This window comes from Bidens hawaiensis, unplaced genomic scaffold (assembly GCF_021521415.1).
Source record: "Bidens hawaiensis isolate Kalapana, Puna unplaced genomic scaffold, B.hawaiensis_p1.1 tig00001179_1, whole genome shotgun sequence".
NCBI classification, from domain to species: Eukaryota; Viridiplantae; Streptophyta; class Magnoliopsida; order Asterales; family Asteraceae; genus Bidens; species Bidens hawaiensis.
In genome coordinates, this window is record NW_027491068.1 from 2,453,734 (window position 1) to 2,479,751 (window position 26,018).

General features: G+C 36.3%; 1 protein-coding gene across 1 annotated transcript; it reads right to left on the bottom strand.

Moving 5' to 3' along the window:
* Positions 1 to 1,351: 1,351 nt before the first annotated feature.
* Positions 1,352 to 18,700, bottom strand: LOC143563218 (baccharis oxide synthase-like). Its single transcript, XM_077050814.1, has 13 exons — positions 18,521 to 18,700; positions 7,207 to 7,395; positions 7,022 to 7,135; positions 6,800 to 6,919; positions 6,566 to 6,688; positions 6,363 to 6,461; positions 6,189 to 6,245; positions 4,694 to 4,740; positions 4,479 to 4,622; positions 4,180 to 4,357; positions 2,723 to 2,803; positions 1,948 to 2,031; positions 1,352 to 1,690 (listed from the first exon to the last, which is right to left on the bottom strand). Exons 1-13 carry the CDS (start codon positions 18,680 to 18,682, stop codon positions 1,568 to 1,570), a joined length of 1,521 nt encoding a protein of 506 aa, XP_076906929.1. The 5' UTR covers positions 18,683 to 18,700; the 3' UTR covers positions 1,352 to 1,567.
* Positions 18,701 to 26,018: the final 7,318 nt, after the last annotated feature.

The following is a 26,018-nucleotide window of genomic DNA, read 5'->3' on the forward strand; positions in this document are numbered from 1 at the left end:
GCGAAAATCACTATCCGAATCCGAATCCGAAACCTCGGATATCTGAATATCCGAAACCTCGGATATCTGAATATCCGAAAAAGAAAAAAAAACACATGTTTTAACAATAACAACCATACATCATCTTAATAATTCAAGTTTCCAAATATAACAAATCAAACATACAACAACCAAATAACAAGTTTTTAAATCCAACAAACCAAACATACAACAAATAAATAGCTTTTGTCAGTTGCTGGAGAGTGGATACGAGTACGGACGACGATGGAGACGACAACCGACGATGGTGACGGTGGTGTTGCGGCCGAGGATGGCGACAGTGGTGCTGCAGCCGAGGATGAACGAGGATGGTGACGGTGTTGCTGCAGCCGCAGATTGTGTTTGTGTTTGTGCTGCGGTTGATGTTTGTGTTATGTTCATAAAGGAAAAGGTTGGGAAGAGAAGAGGCGTGTTGTGTTTGTGTTATGTTAAGGAGATGGAGATCTAGATCTAGGTTTTATTATTATATGTGTTATATAATATAAAATTAAAAAATATTAAAATTTAAATATCGGATATTTTGGATATTCGAAAAATCTAAAAATTGATATCCGAATCCGAATCCGAATTTTCAGATATCCGGGATTCGGATTCGGATATCCGAAAATTCGGATAGTTCGGATACGGATAGTCGGATAATTCGGATATGGATTCGGATTCGTATAGTTTTGAACCCCCTACTATTGTGTGTGACTTAATGGGTTTACTCCTACAAATTTGTCCTTTCTCTTGTAACAACACAGCCCAACAAGCGTTCGACTCCCTTAAGACAGCTATGTCTACGCTTATGCTGTTAATTCTCCCTGATTCGAGATCCTTTTTGACGTAACTACCGACCCATTAAACACGAGGATTGGCGTGATTTTGTCAATAAACGACAGACTGATTGCATACTTTAGCAAGAAGATGAATACAAAGATGCAAGCAACATCAACTAATATTCTCACGACCCGTACCATAACCGTTACCCAAAACAATTTACAAACTTGTGCTTGAAAATAATTCATTTGCATGATATCATATTTCAAAAATGAGAAATAAATAAAATAGGTATAAATTGACATGTGAGTTTTACAAGCCTGTTCCAGTTCCAAACTAATATATATGCAAATCGTTAACCATATACTTAAAGTTTTAGTTTAGGCGGTTTAGGTTGTTTCAATGAATATGAACGCTCCTTAAGACCTTAATTACTAGTTAGATTCTAGATTTCCAGTTCCTATAGTCATGTGTCTAAAACATGTGATCCAATCTCAAAGAGCAAGCTTTCCATAACAGCCAACATATTATTATAAACTCTTGCACAGCTAGAACACATTACATCAATACCTTACATAATAATTTTTTATTAAGCACTCACCGGCGCCAAACAACAAAAGGATTACCACATCCACTTAATCCACAAGAAAGAGTACTTGTACAACATGGAAATATGTATGACCTATAGAAATATGTTCGAATGGTAAACACCGAAGCAGTCCCTTAGATCTGTATATATATGTAGTATTGGAATATTGCAACGATAGTGTTAGACTTTTGTGGGCTGAGGAAGCACCTTCTTACGGTAGTTAGCTAGAGCACACAATGGATATATATTCCTGTACAATGGAGAGTGTAACAAACAGTTCTTCTTAAAACTTCCAGTTGTTTCCTGCATCGTGTATTTTTTTTTTTATATGTTCCTGATTAGTCTTAAGTCTATTCGAACTTCATCACATCTTTTTTTATATATTATAATTATGTTTATATATAGTGTCGTAGTTTTATCCCAGACCCTGTATGCAACATGTGGGATTTATAGTGTCCTGGTTTTATATTTTGCCAGTAAAAATGATTGAGGAATATCATCTCAAGTTAATCCATCTGAGATGCATAATCCTTAATGCTCTATTATTATAATTCCATTACCTGTTGTGGAAAATCGCCATTTTCCATCTGAGAATTGATCAGCAACTTGGCTGCTCGATGTAAAGGTGTTGGATCTCTCTCTTCCTATATTTTGAAAGACATTTATTCTGATACAAATATTAAACGAAGATCGATAAACTCAATACCTAGCTATTATAACTTCTCTAAGTAATATTAACTGCATTTGTAATTTAAATTCCAAAATATTCACCCTAAAGTTATCATCTAACTTCTTTGACAACTTCTCAAAATTAATACAAAACCAACTTAAGATATCTAAATAGCATTCCAATTGGTTTTCATTAGGATTGCATTGACAACTTTAACTTGACATTTGACAAAATAGACCCAAACCCAAACCCAAACCCAACCCCAACCCCAACCCCAAACCCAACTTTGGTTAACCTATAGCTACGTACGTTTTGCATAAAACACCACCATTTTCAACATAAAATAGAGTTTATTTGGGCATATGGTTTCCTGTTTCCAATTCTAGCTCAAAACATATTGGTTCTTTTCATATATATGCAAACAAATTAATCATCAAGTTCGATTTATTCATTTAAAAATTTGCACCTTTCTGAATCTACATCGCACAGATTTCACGGTAATTTATCCACGTAATAGAAGAAAAACAAAAATTAAGCATTTTACTATTGTGAGTAACAAAATAGAATTGCAGTACGTGCGTGAATTTGGAATTACTCTATCTAGGCTACGTAGTTATTAATTTGTGCATGTACGTAAAACAATAAACATATAAAAATATTCTAACCTGCTTAGAATGAATCAACCCCATCAAAGCCCATGCAGTATGTACCACGTTGAATCTATTTCCTTCAGGAGGCACATATTTCTGTTTATAAAGTAATCAGGGGGAAAATACAAGTTTATTATTAAGCCCTCTAAAGTTGTACGTAAATTATATCATTTTACTTTAATTATTTTTATTTGATTCCAACTCCAATATTCATGATTCTTCCCTTCTTCATCAATCTAAGGTTTTTCTCGACGATATCCATATAAACTTGGTTGAACCTACTCAATTTTGTTGAGTAACCCCAAATCAAGCTAGCGTCCGCGTATTCGTTTAGTTCTTTGTTCTCAATTCGATTTGTGTTAATTATCCAAATAAACCAAGTAACATAATTTGATTTTGTCGATTACGTTGAAGCTTTTGTAATCCATTGTTCTCACCCCTTTTCTCTCTAAGTTCATTAATATTTAACATCAATTTAAAGAGAGATCAAGAGCAAAAAAAAAGAGTTGTGCGTCAACTAAGCATGTGTATTCATTGTTGTGTTGTTGCGAGGATATCAGTAGCATTGTTGTAGTGATAACTTTGTTAATTAGGGGCTTCACCATTATTATTTAATGATTTATGAGACTGAAGATAACTAACTCTTGAGATATGTAAAATGTAAAAGGTGATAACTACCATGGATTAGGAAAAAAGTTGTACAAGGTGATTACTATCTTTGGATAAGTGAAATGCTTGGTTTATTGTTTATCTTTTCTGTTCAAGAGAAACATTTGTGGAGCAATCCCGATTGAATCGGGAGATGAAGTATAGTGAATTAGTTAACATCCATTTGAACCTCTGTAAATCGATTTGGACATCCCTTCCAATTAAACTTTTTATTTACTTATTCACTCCCTTTACTTTTTTACATATGACATAGTATTATTGGTCCATAGTACGTGCCAAATCATTTGGATTTTATTTTGTATTCTTTTTTGTTTTACAGATCTGACACCATTAATTTTTGAGTTTTAAAAATGTGAACAAATTATTGCATGAATTAGCTGAAATTGACCCTGGATTTTAAAACCGAAACAAATATTACGAGGAAGTAGAATAAAGAAGAATGAATTAAGTGATAATACTCTTACGTGTAAATTTCACATGTGCTCAATTATGTTATACTTCATTTTAAGCTGTAGATTCGAACGTCTATTAAACGAGCTTATTATTATTATTATTATTATTATTATTATTATTATTATTATTATTATTATTATTTCTCTCCAGTTTGAATATTAGAAAACTCATTGACGTTTTAGCATTATTAGTAGTTGCTTAATTTGACGTTATTATATAAATTAAATTATTATAATCTTCTTCTATATACAGTACGTGATGATTTTCAGTTATTGATCAATACGTAAAATATTATATATTCACCAATATGTTTTTGAGTTCTTTAGGTTAATTATTTCAGTTAGCATTACCTTTTCTGATGTGGATCGATAGCTTTCTCCCCAACCACCATCCTCTATTTGTGTTGTTAGTAGAAAAGTGACACCCTTACGGATGGCTTGGCAATTTTTATACGTCTTCCCAACTGCTGCCAGACCTCCAAGAGCATAGTAGCTGCCGTAGATAAAACACACACCCCATTCTCCATACCTAATTAATACCAATATATATATATATGGCAGTTTAAGTTATTAGTAAGAAGAGTAATATCATTTCAACACAATTTAAAACACTTATTAATTTGCATGCTCGATCAAAAGATGAGATAAACCATGAACCATCTTGCATCTGCATTTTCTCTATGTATCCACATGCATTTGTAAGGAAACTTTCTATCTCGTCTCTTCGATGATTGGGGTGTAACTTCTTAAACAATACAAGGGCCTCCATTGATGTTGCCGTGCATTCCACGTACCTGGTTAAAATAACATGTATTGTTAACTCAAAACAATAACGAAGCGGTGGTATACTGCATTTGAGTCTTACTCATGTTCAATGACAACGTCCTCAAAAAATTCTGTAGGATTAAGAATCTGAAAAGAGGGAAGTTGAATTAGTATGGATGAATAATCAGCACATGCATGTCGACGAATTCTCTTATAATGTTTTCCCTCTAGGGTAGACAGGGTGGGGGTTGGTGGTTCCGCATAGAGGTGCACAAAATAACCAAACCTGGAACTGCACCCAAAAAATAACCCGGAACCGGTTTTTTTTTATATCAGATTTTTAATACCCGAACCTGTAACCGGACCCGAAAAAATAACTCGGAACCGGTTTTTTTCATACCCAGGTTTTTAATACCCGATCCCGTACCTGACCCAATGGCGAAGCTTGGACTGAGGCACCAGGGGGACGAGCTCAAAATGTATACAAAACTTCACAAACGAGGTGGGGCCGGGCTCAAATTTTCGGCCGAAAAAGGCTAAACTTACACTACGTATAAAAATTTTCGGCCGAAAACGGGTAAATTTACACTACTGTGCAAAAAAACGGGAAAATTTACACTACTGTGCAAAAAAACGGGGGGGGGGGGGGGGGGGCTTAATGAAGCTTCGCCTTTGACCTGACCCTACCCGTAAGGTACGGATAGACTATACATTTCAGTATCAAAACCCGTACACGAACCGGATTCGATTTGTACCCTGTAATACCCGGAACCGGGTTTTTTAATTGCCTGGAAAATACTCCTAAAAAGTACAAACTCCTAAAAAAATCCAATCTATTCCTGAAAAATACCCGAAAAAAAGCCCCAAAAAACTCGAAAATAGGGATCTTTTCAATACCCGAAAATAAAGTATTCAAATACCCGGTTTTAGAATACACGGTTTTATACCCGACCCGAACCCGATGCGTAGGGTATGATTTTTAGAGAAAATATCCGAACCCGACTTGGGTATTATTAATGTACCCGATTTTCCAATACGCAGTCATACCCGAACCCGGTTCCATACCCGGAACCGGGTAATTGATAAACCCGTTTTGTGCACCTCTAGTTCCGCACCACTCGGTACCGGCTGGAATAGCACCCCGCCCATTTGGTGTTGCGTCAAAAACCCTCGTGATTAGCATGGTAACCACATAGTCGTTGTCCATCACTCATTAGATCCAGGACCCGTTAAGGGGATTGGATCGGTGTTTCTTCAATTAACTATCACAAATTATATATATACCCTATATATACCGAACCTAAATTAACATTATTTTAACCCAAAACATGCACATCTTTCTTAAAAGTTAAAATTTCATCCTTTCTATTTCAGAATTTAGTTTTCACAAAACAAATGCTACCTAGATTACCACTAGACATGTGGACCGGTGATGTAGAAATGGCCTTGGCAAGTTGGCAACAACTTTAATGAATATCTCGGATAACAACCGGTTGTAAACGGGCAATTTTGGATGGCATTTCAACAAAATTTTGGTGAGCCGATCGACCGGTACATTTTAAATTCAATGGTTATGCAAACATATATATATATACCTCTAGCCACTGTGATGATCTTGCTGGTTCCCATCCTGCTTCCCCACCATTCTTGCTCTACATATCAAGTGAAAACAAAAATAAAAAAGATAGAAAAAAAAAAGGCTTGTCAATATTTGAATACTTGAGATACCAATGTTTCCAAAAAATGACAAGAAAATTACTAATACTTGCCTGTAAAGAGAGTATTACGTTGACAGCATCAGTTAATTGCTCAAGTTGCATCTTTTCACCAACAATTTCTGGGGGCATCATGGAGAATAGGAGACAACACTGAAGATGAAAAAGAAATATATTAATTAGGAGCTCGATCGGGAGGTTCAATCTATTCTGCATGATTATCCGCGTGCCTATGAGAAATTTTTTAAAAAAAATACCTTTAATCCTTCAGTAGTACAATCTGAAAGTTGCCATCCATGGTCTTGATCCGAGAAAGTCCATGAACCCTTGGAAATATGGCGATACATCCTTTTGAAGTCTCCAGATGGATTGTCCTTAACCTAAATAATTGCGGGGATGAAATCAGTAACATATATAGTTAAATAAGTTTTTATTATTTTATGATTAACTGGTGATTAAAGAAGTGGATATAGTAGCTTTAATCTGGAGACCTGTGAGGCTTTAATGAACTCATGTCCTTTCATTAATATAGGCTCAATGTCATGAGTAAGATCAGTAGCCAGTAGAGCCTGAATGAGAAGACTTGCATCCCATTCTTGACTGCCAAAACTCTGCTTTGAAAGAAATTTATGCAATTATGATTACATGATTAGGCATTTAATTAAGCTCCAGCATGTAAAATGTATCTTTTCTAGTATTTATACATATCTAACCTGCATTTTCATTCCATCCTCAGCAACCCAGAGATAATCTGGGATTCTTGCGAGGTGCTTTTTAAAAGCGACTCCATCTGGATCCTCATCCCAACATGCGAGCATACACAATGACTGCACAATTGTTCGCAGGAGATTGAAACAATCACCACTAAATGTTTTTGACATAGTTAATTTTTCCATACCTTCTCCATGGCACCAATATCAATATACCGGCTATTCTCGTCTTCATAATGGATATAGTCAACGGTTGTTTTTAGTGCTTTCTCACGCAATATACTAAATGGCCAACGAGTTAGGAGGGGCTCAGTGAAAATGTAGAAGCAATCCCACATTAAATCTTGTAGCCAAGGGTGCGGGTAGTATAGGTCTTCCTGAGACAGTAAGTTTGTTTAAGAAAAAAAAAAGGCATGCTATACACGCCCATGCTATACACGCCCTGTCTGGAATCAAATCCCACCCCATTAGCAAAACGGTTGTTCTCACCTCCTACCTTACATAGTCGTATTAAGTATTTAACAAACGGCCGTTTTGACTTCCTAATTTCAGATCATATACTTCTAGAATGGTCGTTTGAGTATTTATCAAATGATCGTTTTGGCTTCCTATTGTAGCATTAATCACTCGTCATCAAGAAAGTACAAGGGTCGTAGTGTAATTAGTTGAAAGTATGTTAAAGTTATACTAGAACAAGTCAATAAAGTCTAGGGGTTAGAGTGTCCATGTGTAAAGTTTGTAACTTGCAAAAAACATGTGTATGTAGTTTGTGATTCTTGAAAGGTTGCAACCTTAAACATCATGCATTTTGGTGATGCATAAATAAGGGTAACATCAGAACGTTTAATTCATCCAGTTCAAGTTCAAGTTATCAATAAAAGATTGTTGTTCACATCACATTGTTCATCTTATTCTCTTATCAATTTATTATCAAAGATCAAGTTTGGCCAACAATAGACATTAGAGCATTAGGGATTTCACAAATGGATTGTTAGATTTAACAATTGAAGATCAGCGGTGGTCAACTTCGTGATCAGAAAAGGATTCCGGCAAGAAAAACGATGACAAGCAGTTCGGTTTTACGGCAAGAAATTCCGGCATGTCGTTTTTTAGGCGGATCATTTTCGGGTGAAATTGAACAACGGTGGTCATCAAAGGTGGTTTCCAACGATATATTGAAGGTTCATGTACAAATTAGCAGTGGAAACAACATTCTCCAGTGAACTCGTTTTTCCAGCAGGCCATTTTTTCGACGAAATTTAAAAAACAAAAATTGTTGGTGTTTTTCTCCGGCAATAGATTGAAGGTTTGTGGCATTTCCGGTTTTAAATTCAACAAATTAAGGGTAAATTTGTTGTGGGTAGCGGCTGCCTTTTTCTGGTGGTATAAAAAAGGCGTTGAGTTGGAATTTTCCGCACGGTAATCAAAAGTCAAAGGTAGCGGCGGTAATTGTGCTTGCGGGCTGTTGTAAATCCGGCAATATTCGGTAATCAAAGGCAATCAAAATGGTGGTTCGTTTTGTGTTTGAGTATGAATCAGAAACCGGAGACATTTAGGATCAAATTTGATCTATTCCAACAAGATAAGAGTTTTGTTGAAGGACCAAACCAAAAAATAAACGAGGGTTGATTCGGTTTTGTTAGTACGCATAACACGTTTTTTTTTTCGAAAACGAGGTTCGATTAAGTAATAATCGAGGGTGATTGAAGGAATTCTATTCGTGGGTTTCGGTTTATACAAAATTCAGGTTTGTAAGTTATATGCCGAAACCATTTGTATTGTTAGTATATAGAACCATTATGTTTGTCTATACGGATAGTATGAAAACCCTAGTTGGTCGAGGTGAAAGTTATACGAGTAGATGGAATGTCAGATTCGGGAGACATTCCGAATAACAATACACTAGTAATACACAAAGGGGTAGCATCGGTATACCGTTATCAATGCCCAATTATAAAGTCTACAAACTATACGGTATGGGAAATTCAAATCAAGATAATTCTTGAGGCGAACGGATTATGGGAAATGACTGAACCTACTGAAACTAAACAACCAAATGTTTGAAAAATAAGGAATGATTGCGTACATGTATCAAGCGATACCAAAGGCTATCATTTTGCTAGTGGCAAATTGCAAAATGGCAAGGGAAGTGTGAGAAGCATTGAGGAAAAGACATGTCTGTAATGAACGGGTACAGAAGGCTCGTTTACAATCTTTAATGGTGGAGTTCCAAATGATGCAAATTAAGGAGGACGAGTCAATAGGCACCTTCATGGAAAGGATTAACACATATTCCACTAAGGCTAGTGAATTAGGAAAATATTTAGATGAACCTATGCTTGTACGGGAACTCTTAGAATCCATGCCAGATCGGTTTATCCAAATTGTTACATCTATAGAACAAAGTACCGACATAGATGAAGTTTCAATCGACGAAATCGTTGGGAAATTGAAGACTTATGGAGACGGTCAAGATAAGTTGTTGTACACACGCAATGACAACAACTCAGGCCGAAATAAGCGATTTGGAAATCACGGAAGAGTAAAGTTTAACCCATCAAGAGAAAAATGGCAGGATACGCAAAATCCTAAGAAAGTGGGCTCGTCAAGCAGACCTAGGATGAACAAGAATTGGAAGAAGTTCGACAAGAGCAAGGTCAAATGTCACAAATCTAATGTAACATCTCGAATTTTTCATATTCGCATTCGTTTATATTTAACCTGACTCGGAATGTAATTCGAATCTTTCGAATATTTAAATTTTGTATTTTTTATTATTTAACTTGGTTAAAATTATTTTATATTTTCTTAACTTTCAAACTCGTCAAACAATTATTAGAAACTCTTAAAATCGCTTAAAATGACTAAAAACATATTTTTTGAATTTCATGAACTAAAACTGGCAAAATGGAAAATCTAGCCAACAACACCCATCGCACTACACGATGGGGTTGCGCACTCACCATCGCGATACGTGATCCCCTTCATATCAGTATAACTTGATTTTGTTCGTTTATTCGTTTTCGATCCTCTAAATCCTTCTCTAAATCGACCCTAATCAAAGCAGAGTAAGCCTAAATGGTAGAATTCTTTTTCTAGGACTGTTTTATAAATTACGTTCATGTTGCATCTCTTAAAATAAGTTCAGTATCAATAACCTCTGGTTTTTTTCAGACTTTGCGAGCATCTGGAATAACTAGCGAATTACAACTCTATTGTACCGCAATTGGTGCATTGATCTTTGCAGCGTTAATGCTTTTTGCTAGTTGGTTTCATTATCATAAAGTTGTTTTTCTATGTTCTAGAGACTTGTATTTAATTATTGAGAGTGAAGATATTATACACACCGTGTGTACTCCCAAAAGTTTTCATTTAGTTAAAAACGATCAATATGTAGAATCAGAACTTCATATGATTGAAAAAAAATATCGGATGCAATGAAATGGAAATTTTTGGTACAACAAGCCGCGATCTAATATCTATAAATCTAAACTCGCGAAACTTGAGGCCCAAGCTAAGTAACCTGATATTATATCATGTTCAAATTCATTTTCCAGCTATTATAATCGAAATCCTAGGTTATTATACCAGATTTTTTCATAATTTCATTATCCGGTTCCTTAAACAAGTAATTATCTAATATACGATTTTGGGATGTTTTAATTAATCAAAACACGTCATAAAACCCTAAAATATTATTGAAACATCAACCACCATCGCTTAATCTCTAAATCCCTCTTCTCCTTTATCAATTTCATAAAGATTGTTCAAGTTCTTTATCTACGGTTTGACTTTGGTGTTCAAGACTTTTTGACTCGTCTTTTCCCATCTCTCCTTTATGCTCCAGGGTAAGTTGTCTTCATGAAAAACGCTTATTTTTGTCTAACTAACAAAATCTCTCAATGAATTTTACTGAGTGGCGGGTTTTTGTCATTCAATTGCTCTCCGGCCCGTTTTAGGGCACAATAGTCAAAATATTTAACTATCTGGTTTCTCTATCTTCTGATCGAAGTTAGCTTTTGGGCCAGAAGACTATATGATTGTTTTGAAATTTTGAGTGCACTCGTCAGAAACTGACTTCCGAATCGAAGTTCAGATTCTGAACAGTACCAGCTCGCTTAAATCGTTAAAATCTCATAACTTGAGTTTTATACCTCCGTTTAATATGATTCCAGTGGCTATGTTCTTGTTTTTAATTATAGTTTACTGTATCAAAGTTCCAAGTTAGTTTGAGTTAGATCAGTCAGCTCGCTTAAGGCTCGGGAATCATTTATATCTTTATTTTGTCGTTTAACTCGCCTAATTAATAAGGTGAGTAATCACTCCCATATTTTATAGATTTTAAACCTTTTGGGGGCCTTATGCGTACCTTACAATACTCTTATGTGTCTTAATACATCACTTGCAAACCTCAAATATTGTGTTATTGATCAATCGAATGTTTATGCTAGTTTCTGACTTGCTTATTTGTTTATTTATCGCATTCGAAGAGGTCCTTCATGATCACACTAAAGTATGATCATACGATGTCTTAGTAGCCATTGGCCATGTTCGTGAGTCATGGCCAAACAACAACCTTATTTGTATTTATTTCGTCTTAGTAACCATCGACCGTGTTCGTGAGTCACGGCCAAACGACACTAATTACTTGCTTTCATTTAATTGTTGATACTCATATAACTGATTTGCATATTTCTTACATATTATTTTATTAGTGTCAAAAATATGGTGATTACTTACTCAACATGTGTTGTTGACAGACATATATTTTGTATGCATATTGCAGGTTACTCTTTGGATGGTTGAAGTGTTTGAAGATCATTTAGAAAAGACTTTAGGGTATTAATAAAAAGACAAAATGTTATTATTTCAGTTGTTTTGGTTATGTGTAATTAACTAAGACTTGAATTTAAATTTGAATTTAAATAAATAAATTAGATATTGTCATATAACTTTCGCATGATAGTGTCTTGTGAGCTATGAACCAACAGTTCGCGCCCTGGCGTTTCCGCCGTAGGTTGAGGTGTGACATGTGAGAAGTTTGGGCTCTTTAAAAAGAAATGTCTAGAAAGGAACGTTGGTGTAGCACAGTCGAACTTTGTGCAAGAAGACGAAGAACCAACACTATTAATGGCTATCACTGTGGATGATAGTGAAAAAATCCTATTGAACGAGGGTGAAGTCCAACCCGGAAAGCACACTTCAATAGAGAAAAGTCTATGTATTTAGACAATGGTGCAAGTAATCGCATGACCGGAGTGAGGAGTCACTTCAAGGATATTGATGAAGTAATCAGTGGTCGTGTTCGATTTGGAGACGGATCATATGTAGAGATCAAGGGAAGAGGCTCTATATTGTTGGAATGTAAGAATCAAGAACAGAGGATCATATAGTATTGTATTACATTCCAAATCTCAAGAAAAATATATTGAGCCTAGGGTAACGATTAGAGATCAGGTGTAAAGTGGTCATGGAAGGAAACCGTTTGTTAATATATGATCACGGGAGGAACCTGTTATTCATGGTAGAAAGGTCTAAGATTAGGTAATACAACGTCACGTTGAAGATAGGAACACCCGTATGTCTTCTAGCAAACATGGGTGATGAAGCCTAGATGTGGCAAGCAAGATTGGGTATCTAAACTTTGATTCAATCAAAGATATGCTTGAAAGAAGATGGTTCAAGGAATACCAAAATTTAAGCACACGGGACAGATTTGTGATGCTTGTGTAATAAGAAAACACAATAGAGTTCCATTTCCAAATAAGGCTAATTTCAGGTCTTTAAAACCTTTAGACTTGGTCTATGGAGATCTTTGTGGTCCTATATCCCCACCAACACATTCGTGAAAGAGGTATATATTCCTACTTGTAGACGACTTTACTCGTTACATGTGGGTTTATTTCTTAGTCTCAAAGGATCAAGAATTTGAGTTATTTAAAGAATTCAAAGAAAAGGTGGAGTCAGAATTACGAACCAAGCTAAGGATGCTGAGGACTTATAGAGGAGGTGAATTCACGTCAAACGAATTCAATTAGTATTGCAAGGGAAATGGAATTGTAAGGAAATTAACAACACCTTACTCGCCACAATAAAATGGAGTAGTTGACCGAAGATATAGGACGATGCAATCTACTACTCGGAGCATGCTTAAGGAAATGAAGATGCCTCAGAATTTATGGGAAGAAGCAGTTAGGCACACAATATTCGTACTAAGTAGAGTTTCTACGAAAGCTCTATTGGGTAAAACACTGTACGAAGCACTAACGGAAAGGAAGCCAAGTCTAGGAGATTTGAAATTTTTGGTCGTACGTTATATGCCAAGTTAATATCATCTAACTTGAAGGAATTAGATGATAGGAGCACGCCTATGGTTTACTTAGGTATGGAGGAAGGATCGCTGTAACATCCCGAAAATTCTAGAATAATATTTAATGTTATACCTGCGTCGGGTGAAATATCTGAGTTAGTGAGATAATGATAATAATCTGATAATAAGGCTTAAGGGGTAGCGGGCTTGGTTAATAGAATTAAAGATGGACTAAAAAGGAAATATGGGCCTTAGGTCCATGGGCTTAAAGGAGTATAAATACCCCTTAAACCCTAATCCTTTCCATTATTATCCAAATCTACACCATAGCCTACACCTTGATAAACACACAAACACTATCCTAAAACCCGAGCCGAAATCCGAAGGTGAAAATCGGAGCTTGTTGGTGCTAGATCGTCATGAAGAACCAAGACAACATCAAGGCTTAACCGTGTTTGTTGTTTGACTCGTTTAAAGTACGTTTAGAATCGGAAATCATTTATTTAGGTTCGGATTCATCTAGAAGTCATAGATCTTAGTATGGTAAAAACGAATCCAACGAAGCCAAACTTGCTGAAATTGATTACAGTTTTATAAGTTAATTGTTAGTATGAAAAACCCGTATATATATGCCTAATCGCACCCCTTAAACAATGATGTTTGGCGTATTTGATGGTTAGGGTTTGTAGGCGCTGTAATTCCGAATCCATTTATACCTAAATCGTGATATTTGGTTAAGAAACGAGGGTTTAATTGCAGATCTGATGAATGTTGACTATTTTGTGTTCTGGCAATTTTGAATTTGACCCTAAGTCAAAGTCTTGATAAGAACAGGGATGATTCGTTAAAAATGGTGCAATACGTTATGGTAGAGAATCAGCTCACCCAGTTCGTTACATCAAAATTAGGCTAACGAACTTGGAGCGAATCAGGTAACGAATCAGGTGATTCGTTACTCACCAATTCGCCAAGTTCCAATAACGAATTGAAATAACGAGGATGGTGTTCAGCTAACGAATTGGAATAGTGAATCAGGTCATGATCAGACAACGAATCAGAATGACGAACCAGGTTAACGAATCAGCTAATTAGACCTTGAATGATAACGAATTAGGCCATGTTTTGATAACGAATTAGGCTTAAATCGTTATGGAAAACAAGGTGGCGAATTAGATAATGATTTGAAATCCTAATGGAAAATGTGATAAGACAACTAATGGAAATAAAATTTTTCCAAGCTGACCTGGCAGCTTAACCCCAGCCAGGGGCTCTGCCCCTTGGACCCCGCTAGGGGCTGCCGCCCCTAGATACCCGCTCTCAGGGGCGCTACCCCCGGACCCCCGTTCGTTGTGGGCTATAGTTAGACTAGAAACATGTTATGGAAAGTGATAGTAATAGTTACGCGTAATTTTTATACAGTTAGCCACGCAGCCAAAGAAAGGAGTAACCGTTAACGAAAGAAGTATCCGAGTTCAGGTGAGTTTCTAGCCCCATTCCTTGTTATGTTTTCGGGGCTGTGTGCATCCTCAACGTGATAGTTAATACACTTACCCTAATTTGGTAAGTGTATGCCATGTATGATTTATATGTTATCTTTATATGTCTTGAATGAGAACGAAAGCTTGTCAGTACGTGAACGATCTTCGGAAATTGCGCGTACTGTCAGGTTAATAAAATAGATATGAATAATTTATGTAATGTAAAGATGATTGCTTGTCGGTACGTGAACGATCTTCGGATATTGCACGTACTGTCATGTTATAAATATCGATTTGAATATTGTATGTAATGTAAAGATGATTGCTTGTCGGTACGTGAACGATCTTCGGATATTGCACGTACTGTCATGTTATAAATATAGATTTGAATATTGTATGTAATGTAAAGATGATTGCTTATCGGTACGTGAACGATCTTCGGATATTGCATGTATTGCCAAGTATAGTGATTGTCTCCTTATATGGATATTAAATAATAAATTATGTACATAGTTCCTTCTACGAATAATATATATTGAGTGTTCCTTCTATGGAAAGCACAATAATGTTCCTTTAATGGAAAGTACAGTGTTCCTTTAATGGAAAGCATAGTGTTCCTTTAATGAAAAGTATAGTGTTCCTTTAATGGAAAGCATAGTGTTCCTTTAATGGAAAGTACAGTGTTCCTTTAATGGAAAGCATAGTGTTTCTTTAATGGAAAGTATAGTGTTCCTTTAATGGAAAGCATAGTGTTCCTTCTATGGAAATATATAGGACGTTCCTTCTACGGAAGTATATAGAGCGTCCTTCTATGGAGAATTTATACAGAGCGTCCTTCTATGGAATATATATATATATATAGAATGGGCAATAGCCATGGTTCTTTTAATCGATATTATGTGACGTTCCTCTTATGGATATTTATACAAGTTTAAGATATGTATGTATGTAAGATATGTGTATGTATTGTATGTCTCCTGATTAACTAGAACTCACTCAGCGTAGCTGACTTTTAGTATGCACGCAGGTGAATATGATTAAAGAGCTAGCATGAGGTTGACACATGGCATGGATTGAACGGATGGCATCTGAAGTTGACGGAAATGGTGTTTTAAATATGATGTTTGTTTTCATGCTTTGTAACGAATGATTTAAGTTAACGTTTCCGCGAAAGTTTTAATTAACTCTGATTTGTAAAACTGTGTTTATGAGTAAATCCAACGTCCAAAGTAGGGCTACCGGGTTCGGGGCCTTACAATCGCAGGCATATAGGTTATATCATCTAGCAAAAAGATAAAATTTGTGTAAGTCATTATGTTAAGTTCGAGGAGAAGAAATCTTGGAATTGGGATAGATATATCAAATAGAAGGGTACATTAGAGAATCATTGGACAAGTTTTGTGATTGAAGGGTTTGATGAAGTTAAAACAATGTTGGTAAATCCCGAGATTCACGGAAACAATAACCACGAAGGAGAAGTTGGTAATCAAAACTCTCATGTCACCCATCCAACATACTCTTATGAACCTATATCAGATGAAGAAGAAGAGGTTCGTGAGAGGACTAGGAGTTCACATCATGAGTTTGATCATACCTCTAAAGGAGGTTTTAGGAGGATATCACAAGTGCAAGAAAATACACCAGGAAGACGTTTAAAGATGGAAGAATTGGAAGAAAATATGATGGTGGAGGAAGAACCACGCAACTACAAGGAAGCATCTACCGATGAAATATGGATTGAAGAAATGAAGGTTGAATTGGACTCAAATCAATAAGAACAAGTTGAATACTTTGCCATGTGGCCATAAGGCGATTGGTGTAAAGTGGGAGTTCATGATGAAAAAAGATGCTAAGGGAAACATTGTGAAATACAAGGAAAGGCTAGTAGCAAAAGGTTACGTTCAGGGACATGGAATAAATTTCGATGAAGTATTCACACCAGTTGCACATATCGAAACTATTCGGTTAATCATAGCCTTGGCAGCCTATCATGGCTGGGAAGTAGATCATCTAGATGTAAAGTCAGCATTCTTAAATGGTGAATTGAAAGAAGAGATCTATGTATCACCACTTGAGGTTTCATAGAGCCACGAATGCGGGAAAAGTAAAAAAATCTTACTAAAGAGTTGTATAGACTCAGGCAAGCACCACGTGGTTGGAATATGAAGTTGGATCAAAACCTTGAAGTTGTTGAACTTCAAGAAATGCAATCTGGAACAAGTAGTGTATACCAAGAATGCGAAGAATTCTATACTAATCATTGGACTTTATGTTGATGACTTATTAGTCACGAGAACTCCAAAGAAGGAAATTGATCAATTGTTCAAATCCCAAATGTAGGATAAATTTGGAATGAGGGAACTTGGATTGCTGGAATGTTATCTAGGGATTGATATTACCCAAGTCGGGGGTGAGATTGTAATAAAGCAAACAGGATACATCAACAAAATCAGGTTAGTGATATGGTTAACAGTAATGAGACCAAAATTCCCAAGGATCCGGGAACAAAGTTAACCAAGACTGAGGGAGGCACACATATACACTGTACTCAATACAGAAGTCCAATTGGGAGTCTAAAGTACCTGTTTCATACAAGGCGTGATTTATATTACTCAGCAGGATTACTAAGTAGATTCATGCAAGAACGTATGGATCATCACTTGAAGGTTGTCAAGCAAGTGATTTGATACATCAAAGGAACAAAGGAGCATGGAATCATTAACAAGAAATGAGGCTACAAGATAATTGTTTAGAGTGATGGTACTTAAGGCGTCAACACAGACAACAGAAAAGGAACTATCGGGCTCGTATTCTACTTTGGAGAATCTCCTATAACATGGTGACACAGAAGCAACAAACGGTGGCATTATCATCGTGTGAATCAGAATTCATGGCAGCAACAGCAGCATCATGTCAAACATTGTGGCTAAAGCGCTAACATGGAAAATTAACTGGCTGGAAGGAAGAGAAGATAACTCTGAAAGTTGACAACATTTCAGCAATAACACTTATGAAGAATCCAGGGTTTTATGGAAGGATCAAACACTTAGACACACGTTATCATTTGATTAGAGAATGTGTGGAAGACAGACACATCAATGTGGAGCAAATTAGTAGTGAGTTACAAAAGGCGGATATTCTAACAAAGGTACTCACAATACTCAAGTTTGCAATAATGAGGCAAATGCTCGGTGTTCAAGATTTACGACAAGAAGATGATTGTGATTAAGGGGGTGGATGTAGAATTAATCACTCGTCATCAAGAAAGTACAAGGGTCGTAGTGTAATTAGTTTAAAGTATGTTTAAGTTATACTTAAATAAGTCTGTAAAGTCTAGGGGTTAGAGTGTCCATATGTAAAGTTTGTAACTTGCAAAAACACGTGTATGTAGATTTGTGGTTCTTGAAAGATTGCAACCCTAAACATCATGCCTTTTGGTCATGTATAAATAAGGGCAACAACAGAATGTTTAATTCATTCAATCCAAGTTCAAGTTATCAATAAAAGATTGTTATTCATATCATATTGTTCATCTTATTCTCTTATCACTTTATTATCAAAGATCAAGTTTGGGCCAACACCTATATTTTAAAATACCGCTAAATTATTTGTCAGATGGCCGTTTTAACTTTCGGGGGTGCGTATATGTGAAAATAGGGTGGTGAGGGAATAGTAGGACCCACGATTATCAATTAAGTAAATCACATATTTCACCTTTGCACACAAATGTCTTGTATTCTTCCCTTTAATATCATTGTAGTTCAGTGAATAAAGTTCTTCACGAAGTTGTAATACCAGAGGTGTGATTTTCCCATCAAATCTTCTCCCATATAGGTATGACATAGGCATGTATACCAGCCTACAATAACACCACATTTTCCCTACACGTGGATGAAAAATATGTTAAGAATGAACCTATAATTAACACAACATATCTGATAATGATGCTATATAAAAAAAAATCCATTTTACAATGTAAACACTTACAAAAATTTGGTCAATATATTATGCTAGATTCACCATATTTTTAAATTTTTTTTCTTTCATCCTTTTCATATGTTGTTATTCTTCACTATAAAAAAATATAAAAAATTAAATTAAATTAAAAAAAAAACTCGTTGTAATGCATATATGTAATACATCGACTTTTTTATAATGCATATGTGCAATAGTGTGCATTTTGATATTAGAAATAGTGTTGAATAACATATATACAGCTGTTTGTATTGTATATTTGCAATAGTGTTATATTATATACAAAAATAATAAAAAAAATCGATATAGTGCATATGTGCATAAGTGTTGTATTAAATATATGCGATAGTATGTTTTGAATACAATTATTAGTGTTGTATTTACATATATTCAATATATAGTGTGTATTATATAATGCATTTGTGTTGTATTATATGCAATAAAACACTATTTTATATATGCAATACACATTAATACACATATTCATTGACTGTTGGGCCTAGTTTTGGATGGTTTGTACTTAGTCTAAGTATATTTGGGTTTAGTATGAATGTGGGCTTGGGCTACGGTTTAATATGTAAGAGATCTCGGTGGGCTTTTGGTCAGTTTTGGGCTAGGTGTTTGGTTCCCTATATATAGTGTTGCATGGTATAGGGTTTGGTTGTTAGTTCAACTGTGTTCTGGCCGTCTAAGAGTTACAAGAGGTGCAAGTATTGTAAGTGCTTAAGCACCCGACATATACTAATAATACGTGTGTTTTGAAGCAATCCCGGTGTTACATTCGTGTGTTTGTTCGTGTTCTTGATTCACCAAGTGTTGGTATTCCGTACCAATACTTGTTTACTGATATCATAATTGTAGTGATCCAGATTCGGGACTTACAGTTGGTATCAGAGCCTTAGACCTTATTCAGGCTTGTTATTGTGATATCAGAGATTATAGAAAAGTGTTCTTGGTGGCTTGATCGTATTTCCGGCGAAACTGTGACCGGAGAAGAAGAAGAAGAAGAAGAAGAAGAAGAAGAAGAAGATAATATTTGGGAAAGATTTGATATTGGTTCGGAAAAAAATCAAGATCCTTTTTTTTGGAGTTTGTTACGAGTTTGTTGACAAATCTGTGTTCTCGGCCCAAACAGCAACTGGTAGTTATCGGCCAAGAAAGTTCTCGGCTACTGTGCGTTCTCGGCCAAGAACAGTTATCGGCCACTAGTAGTTATCGGTCAAAGCAGTTCTCGGTCAATATTTGGGTTCTTGGTCAAACCTAGTCAGACTCTGAGTTCTCTGTCAAAGTTTGGTCAAAATCACTTGGTTTTCGGTCAACATTTGTGTTCTCGGTTTTCTGCTGAGTAGACTGTTGGGCCTGACCAATCAGCCTTGGGCCTAAGTTTGGACTTAAGTTATATTTGGACCTAAAATCAATCATTAACTCGATTAAAATGGCCCAGTTAACAAATGGCAGCAATTCAACCAATTCATTACTTCATCAAGAACTTGATTCCACCATGGGCACTGCCACTCGTATACCCCGTCTCTTATCTCATGAGGGGTTCAGTGAATGGAATTTCGTTTTGAACATTACGCCAAGATGAAAGATTCAAAAATCTAGAAAAGTATTGTTAGGGGACCTCAAAGGATCACCTATCAAAGGGATGGTTCTAATGAAGTTATTGTGAAAGCTATTGCACTATATGACGATGATTATTTTGCTAAAGTTGAGGAATATGAGAAAGCTCTCTCCACATTAACCATGGCACTCTCACCTGAGATTGCTTTTCAGTTTAGAGAACTTCAATCTGCTAAAGAGTTATGGGAGGCACTGATCGAAGTATATGAGGGGAATGAAAACATGAAGAGAAGTCGCCAAGATCTGCTGCGACAAAAGTTCAATATGTTTAATCATGTTTTGGGAGAAACGTTGGAATCTCAACTTCAAAGATTTATCTCACTTCTGACTGAAATAAGATCAGCAGGGATTTATCTGAAAACCTCATAAATAAACAACAAGCTGGTGAATTCATTGCCAAAGAGTTGGGACATGAATGCTGCGGTTATCAAAAAGACTAAGGATCTCAACAGAATGGGTATGACTGAAATGATAGCTACTATTAAAGCATGTGATATGGATGATAAGCAGCTGGCAATAAATCATGCAAGCTCTTACAGTGCAGCTGGATACAACATTATCTCCAACAGTGCTCTTATTTCTCAAGATAGTTTCTCACTGTTCAAGCCTACTCAACGACCACCTCAGGGAAACTTTCAGATGTTCTCATCCACTCTAGGTCAATCATCATCATCCAAATCACCCAAACCAGCTCCAGTATTCTTTACCAAGTCTGGACAGTCTTCAAATGATACTGGAAAAACTACTCACGCTCTCACTCAGAACTTCAGTCAGATCCCCACCATACCAAAGGAGACTCAAGATAATATAGCTCTAATGGCGGGTTTCATGAATTGCTCTAATGCATTCTTGGCTGGACACTTGGTTCAACCTGTGGTTGCTGCTGAACTAGATCAGATCCATCCCGATGATGTTGAAGAAATGGACATCTCGTGCCAAATTGTCATGGCAGTTTTTTGTGCAAAGAAGTTCACTAAGAGGACGGGTAGAAATAATTGGAACATGCCTAATAATCAAAAGGTGGGTTTTAACAAAGACACTCTCAGGTGCTACAACTGTCACGAGCCGGGTCATTTAGCTCATGAATGTACCAACCCAGCTAAGGATGGAAATACGGAAAGGGCATTGGTTCCAGTTGGGAATACCAGAGGTGAGGCTAGAGGTAGTTCAGGTAATGGTGAAAGAGGTATGGTTGCTCAACATTTTTCTTGGGAAGATCAAATGGTTGCGCTCAACATTGGAAATCAAACTGCAAATTTCGCCAATGTTGAAGACACTGGAGAAGAAAATGCTACTGAAAATAAGATCAATGAGCTTCAGTTTGCTTATATGGCGTTCACTTCTCCAAATTCATCTGAGGTAAGTTTTCAACCATGTTCTTTAAATTGTGGTGAAAAAATAGAAATGTATAAGATTCATAACGACAGTCTAAGTAGAGATATGGAGAGAATAAAATCAGAAAATTTCAAACTTAAGAAAAATGAAAAGGGTTTCCTAGAGAAAATAGAAGCACAAAAGAAGAACATTTCTAAACTTAAATCTGATTTTAGCATAAAAAGTTGTCACCACCTAGATGCCAAACAAGAAATTGCTGAATTAACTGCTAAACTGGAAGCGTCCAAGTTAGAAATCTTAAACCTAACTAGTAAGTTTGAAAAGGCTGAACTTGACTTTAAAAAATTCGATGGTTCCAGTAAAGTAGTTAACACAATGATTGAAAACCAATTGTGGTGGAAGGAAAATGAAGGTGAGGGAATAGGATACAGTCAATTTCCCCCACCTTACAACCAAAATTATCTTCCTACACCTGTCACCAAAGAACAAGAAGAAAAGATAAAGGACATGAAGTATGGTAAACAAGACAAAGGTGATGGGACCAGTTCTGTGAATGCTGGTCCGTCCACTTCAAATATGAACGATTCTAATGTATCTACTTCTTGTGCAGACAAAGTAATTGTGAAGGAGTGGACTGATGAGGATGACGACCCTAGTTTTGAATTTGATAATGACATTGTTTCTAATGTTTCTTTAAAACTTCCTATTTTAAATTTTGTTATTCCGACTGTTTGTGTAGGCTCTGTTTTAAAGAGAAAGGATTCTTTTGTGGTTGATTTGGTTGAAATTTTGAACTCTAATAATATGGTTTCTAATAAAACTAAAAATTCAAAAACATCAAAAAAATACGTGGCACCTAAATTTGTCAAAGAGGGATTCTCTAATGACAAACAAGGTGATAAGCTCAAAAATGAAAACATAGGTTCTCGCAAATTTAAGCAGACTGGTCCACACAACCAGTCCAGACAAGAAGTTGCCCAAAATGATTTTTTCATAAAACGTCAAACATGTTTTAATTGTGGCACTCCTGGTCATATTGCCAGAAATTGTCCACATCGTCCATATGTTCCCTATTATGGATTTTATCAGAGGAATATGCCCTACATGCCTCATAACGCGTACAGGCAAAGATTCAGGCATTATCAGGCTAGTTCCTTTGACGATGACTAGAATCGAAACAAATCTGGCAGGTTTAGTCCTCATCAGACCAAACCTGACATGTCTAAAAGAAAAGGTGCTCCAAGTTCAAGGTCTAATATGAACAATAAGTCTAGACCAAAACAGGAGAAAAGGGCTGATTCGACTCCTTCCACATCCAAAACACCGGAGGTTACGACAACCATTCGAACCTATAATTCCAAATCATACAAACATGTATGGTTGCCTAAATCTCAGGCGAAAGTTTCTTCAAAATCTATGTTTGATGATCAAAAGGATATGTCATGGCAATCCGTGACAACTGTAGATGAATCAGGGTCACCCAGTGTAAGTATGGACTGGGTACCAAAAACTAACTAATCCCGCATTATGTGCATGGACAACTATGGAGGAATATCATCAGACCTTGGTATGTTGATAGTGGCTGTTCCAGGCACATGACAGGGGAGATTACCCCAGCTACACGACATTCAAACATTTAATGGTGGGTATGTGTCTTTTGCGGGAGGAGAGAAAGGAAAGATCACTCAGAAGGGTACTGTAAGTAACGGTGTTCTAAAGTTTAAAATGTTAATTTTGTTCCAGAAATGAAGCACAGTCTTTTAAGCGTGTCACAAATTTGTGACAAAGATTTCTCAACTCATTTTACTAAAAAGGAGTGTTTGATTCTGAAACCTGGTATAATTATACCAGAATACTGGATTCTTGTTCGATCACAACGAAAAGATAATGCTTATGTGATCGACATGAATAAAAATGTTCCTGATGAAATAACTTGTTTGTTTTTCAAAAGTGTCAGAACATAATGTCATGCTATGGAATCGTCGTCTTGGTCATGCAAATTCTAAAAACCTTAATCGTCTTGCTAAAAATAACTTGGTACGTGGACTACCCATTAAGGATTTTGTTACTAATGAAAAATGTGTGGCTTGTGCTTTGGGCAAACATCATCGAAAATCTCACAAGCCGAAGTTGATTAATACCATTTCGTCAGTTTTTTAATTACTTCATATGGACCTTTTCGGGCATGTCCATGTTTTGAGTTTATCTCGTAGCTCTTACTGTCTTGTTATTACTGATGATTACTCACGTTTTACATGGGTATCTTTCTTTTCAAATAAGAGTGAAACTGCAGATCTAATCAAGAAGTTTGTTGTGCTCATGGAAAATCAACTAAACCTAAAGCTAAAGGAATCCGTTGTGATAATGGAACGGAATTCAAGGATGCAACATTGAATCATTTTTGTTCAGAAAAGGGGGTACTTCGTCAATACAGCGCCCCACGGACACCTCAACAAAATGGTGTAGCTGAAAGAAAAACAGAACTCTTATCGAAGCTGCAAGAATGATGTTGTGTGACTCTAAACTTCCACTGTTTTTCTGGGAAGAAGCTATTAATACGGCCTGTTACGTTCAGAATCGGGTGATAATCAACAAATCCAAGATGAAAACCCCGTATGAGATTTTTTATGGTCATAAACTCACTGTTGCGCATTTCAGAGCTTTTGGGTGTCCGTGCACTTTACTGAATCTCGAAACTACTCACAAATTTGGGGCTGCAGCCGATGAGTGTTACTTTGTTGGGTATGCGGGAAATACAGCTTACAGAGTCTACAACAAGTCAACCAAACAAATTCTAGAGTCCTATGACGTTCGTTGGTTATAAGAAAATGAGACTGGCGCTCATGTTGGTCCCGATTGGTTATATGACTACAACGAAATTTTCAAACCATTCAACGTGTTTCCAGTCATCAACATAGAACCTTTATGTGGTCCCACAGTGGAAGCTGCAAAAGATAATTCACAGACAGTGTCTCACATTTCTCCACTAATTGATGATGATGTCATTGACAGGAAATCCAGGAAATCCACGTCAGCTGGTTGCCAGTTCTTAGGAGACCGTCTCATTTCATGGCAGTGTAAGAAATAACAGATGGTGTCTACCTCGACCGCCGAAGCGGAGTATGTTTCCTCCTGTTCTCAGGTCATCTTGATGCAAAACCAATTGCTGGATTACGGTTTGGAATTTCTTGACAATCCTATTTTTTGTGATAATGATGCGGCCATTGCAATTGTGAAAAACCCCGTTCAACATTCCAAAACCAAGCACATCGATATTAAAATTCACTTTATTCGTGACTGTTTTGATCGAAAATTGATTCATCTTGAACAAGTCCACACTGACAACAATGTGGCAGACTTATTTACAAAACCGGTCGGAACAGCAAAATTTAATGTGCTTGTGGGTTTTCTTAAAATGCTTAGTTTCAAGGATTAAGTCTTTTTGGGTATAAATTTGTACATATTTGTTTATCTTGCACAAATTTAGGGGGAGAAAAATCAAAAAGTCAAAAATAGTGTGTGTGCGTTGTCTTTTGTTGGGTCTCAAGATTCATTCTCGCTTAAAATTATGTCGGGTGCTCAAGTTTGAAGGATATATACTCGTATATGGTTGGTCCGGTGTTCTACTTGTAGTTTCACAGGATAGCCATTTACCCAACGACTGAAAGCACCCGGGGCGATTATGATGTGTTTTGTGTTCTTTCACTTAAAACTATGGCGGTCACTCTGAGCTGGAAGGACATGTATATTCATACATGTTTGGTCCGGTTAACCACTTTTGGTCACACAGGATAGCCATTTACCCAAAAGCTTAACAGTGACCGAGGTGACTGAATTCTTAACACGTGTGTTTTATGCAACTCCCAGGGAAGTGATATTATTATTCAGTTAACAGCTTTAGAAGCTTCAAAATATTTTCAAATAAAAATTGATCCAACCTTTGGAAAATGATAAATAATTTGTTTTTGTGTGCCTAACGGGTGAAGTTATTAAGCTTAAAAGGCTCTAGAACAGTCATTGATTTGTATGGTAGCTTTCCATGATGCGTAAAAGTTGAAGTGATATAAACTAAATTTGCTAAAGTTACTGTGGAGAGTCATTTTGAAGAAATGTGCATGTCTTCATATACATCTCTCCGAAGGATAGGCAGAAAAGTAATTACCCAGTCATACACGAGCCCGTTAGTGTCTTGATCACCAAAAATATTGTGTTGTCAAGTTATTATTATTAAAAAAATCTACAAAAGAGTTATTTGAGTTTATTTTATTCTATTCTACTA

Bases quoted from the DNA above. Each gene is read 5' to 3' on its own strand.
- LOC143563218 (XM_077050814.1), bottom strand. From the start codon at position 18,682: ATGTGGTGTTATTGTAGGCTGGTATACATGCCTATGTCATACCTATAT. The intron at 4,623-4,693 runs GTAAGACTCAAA...TATTTTAACCAG, and splicing joins GACGTTGTCATTGAACATGA to GTACGTGGAATGCACGGCAA. The intron at 4,358-4,478 runs GTTTATCTCATC...GGTATTAATTAG, and splicing joins CAGATGCAAGATGGTTCATG to GTATGGAGAATGGGGTGTGT.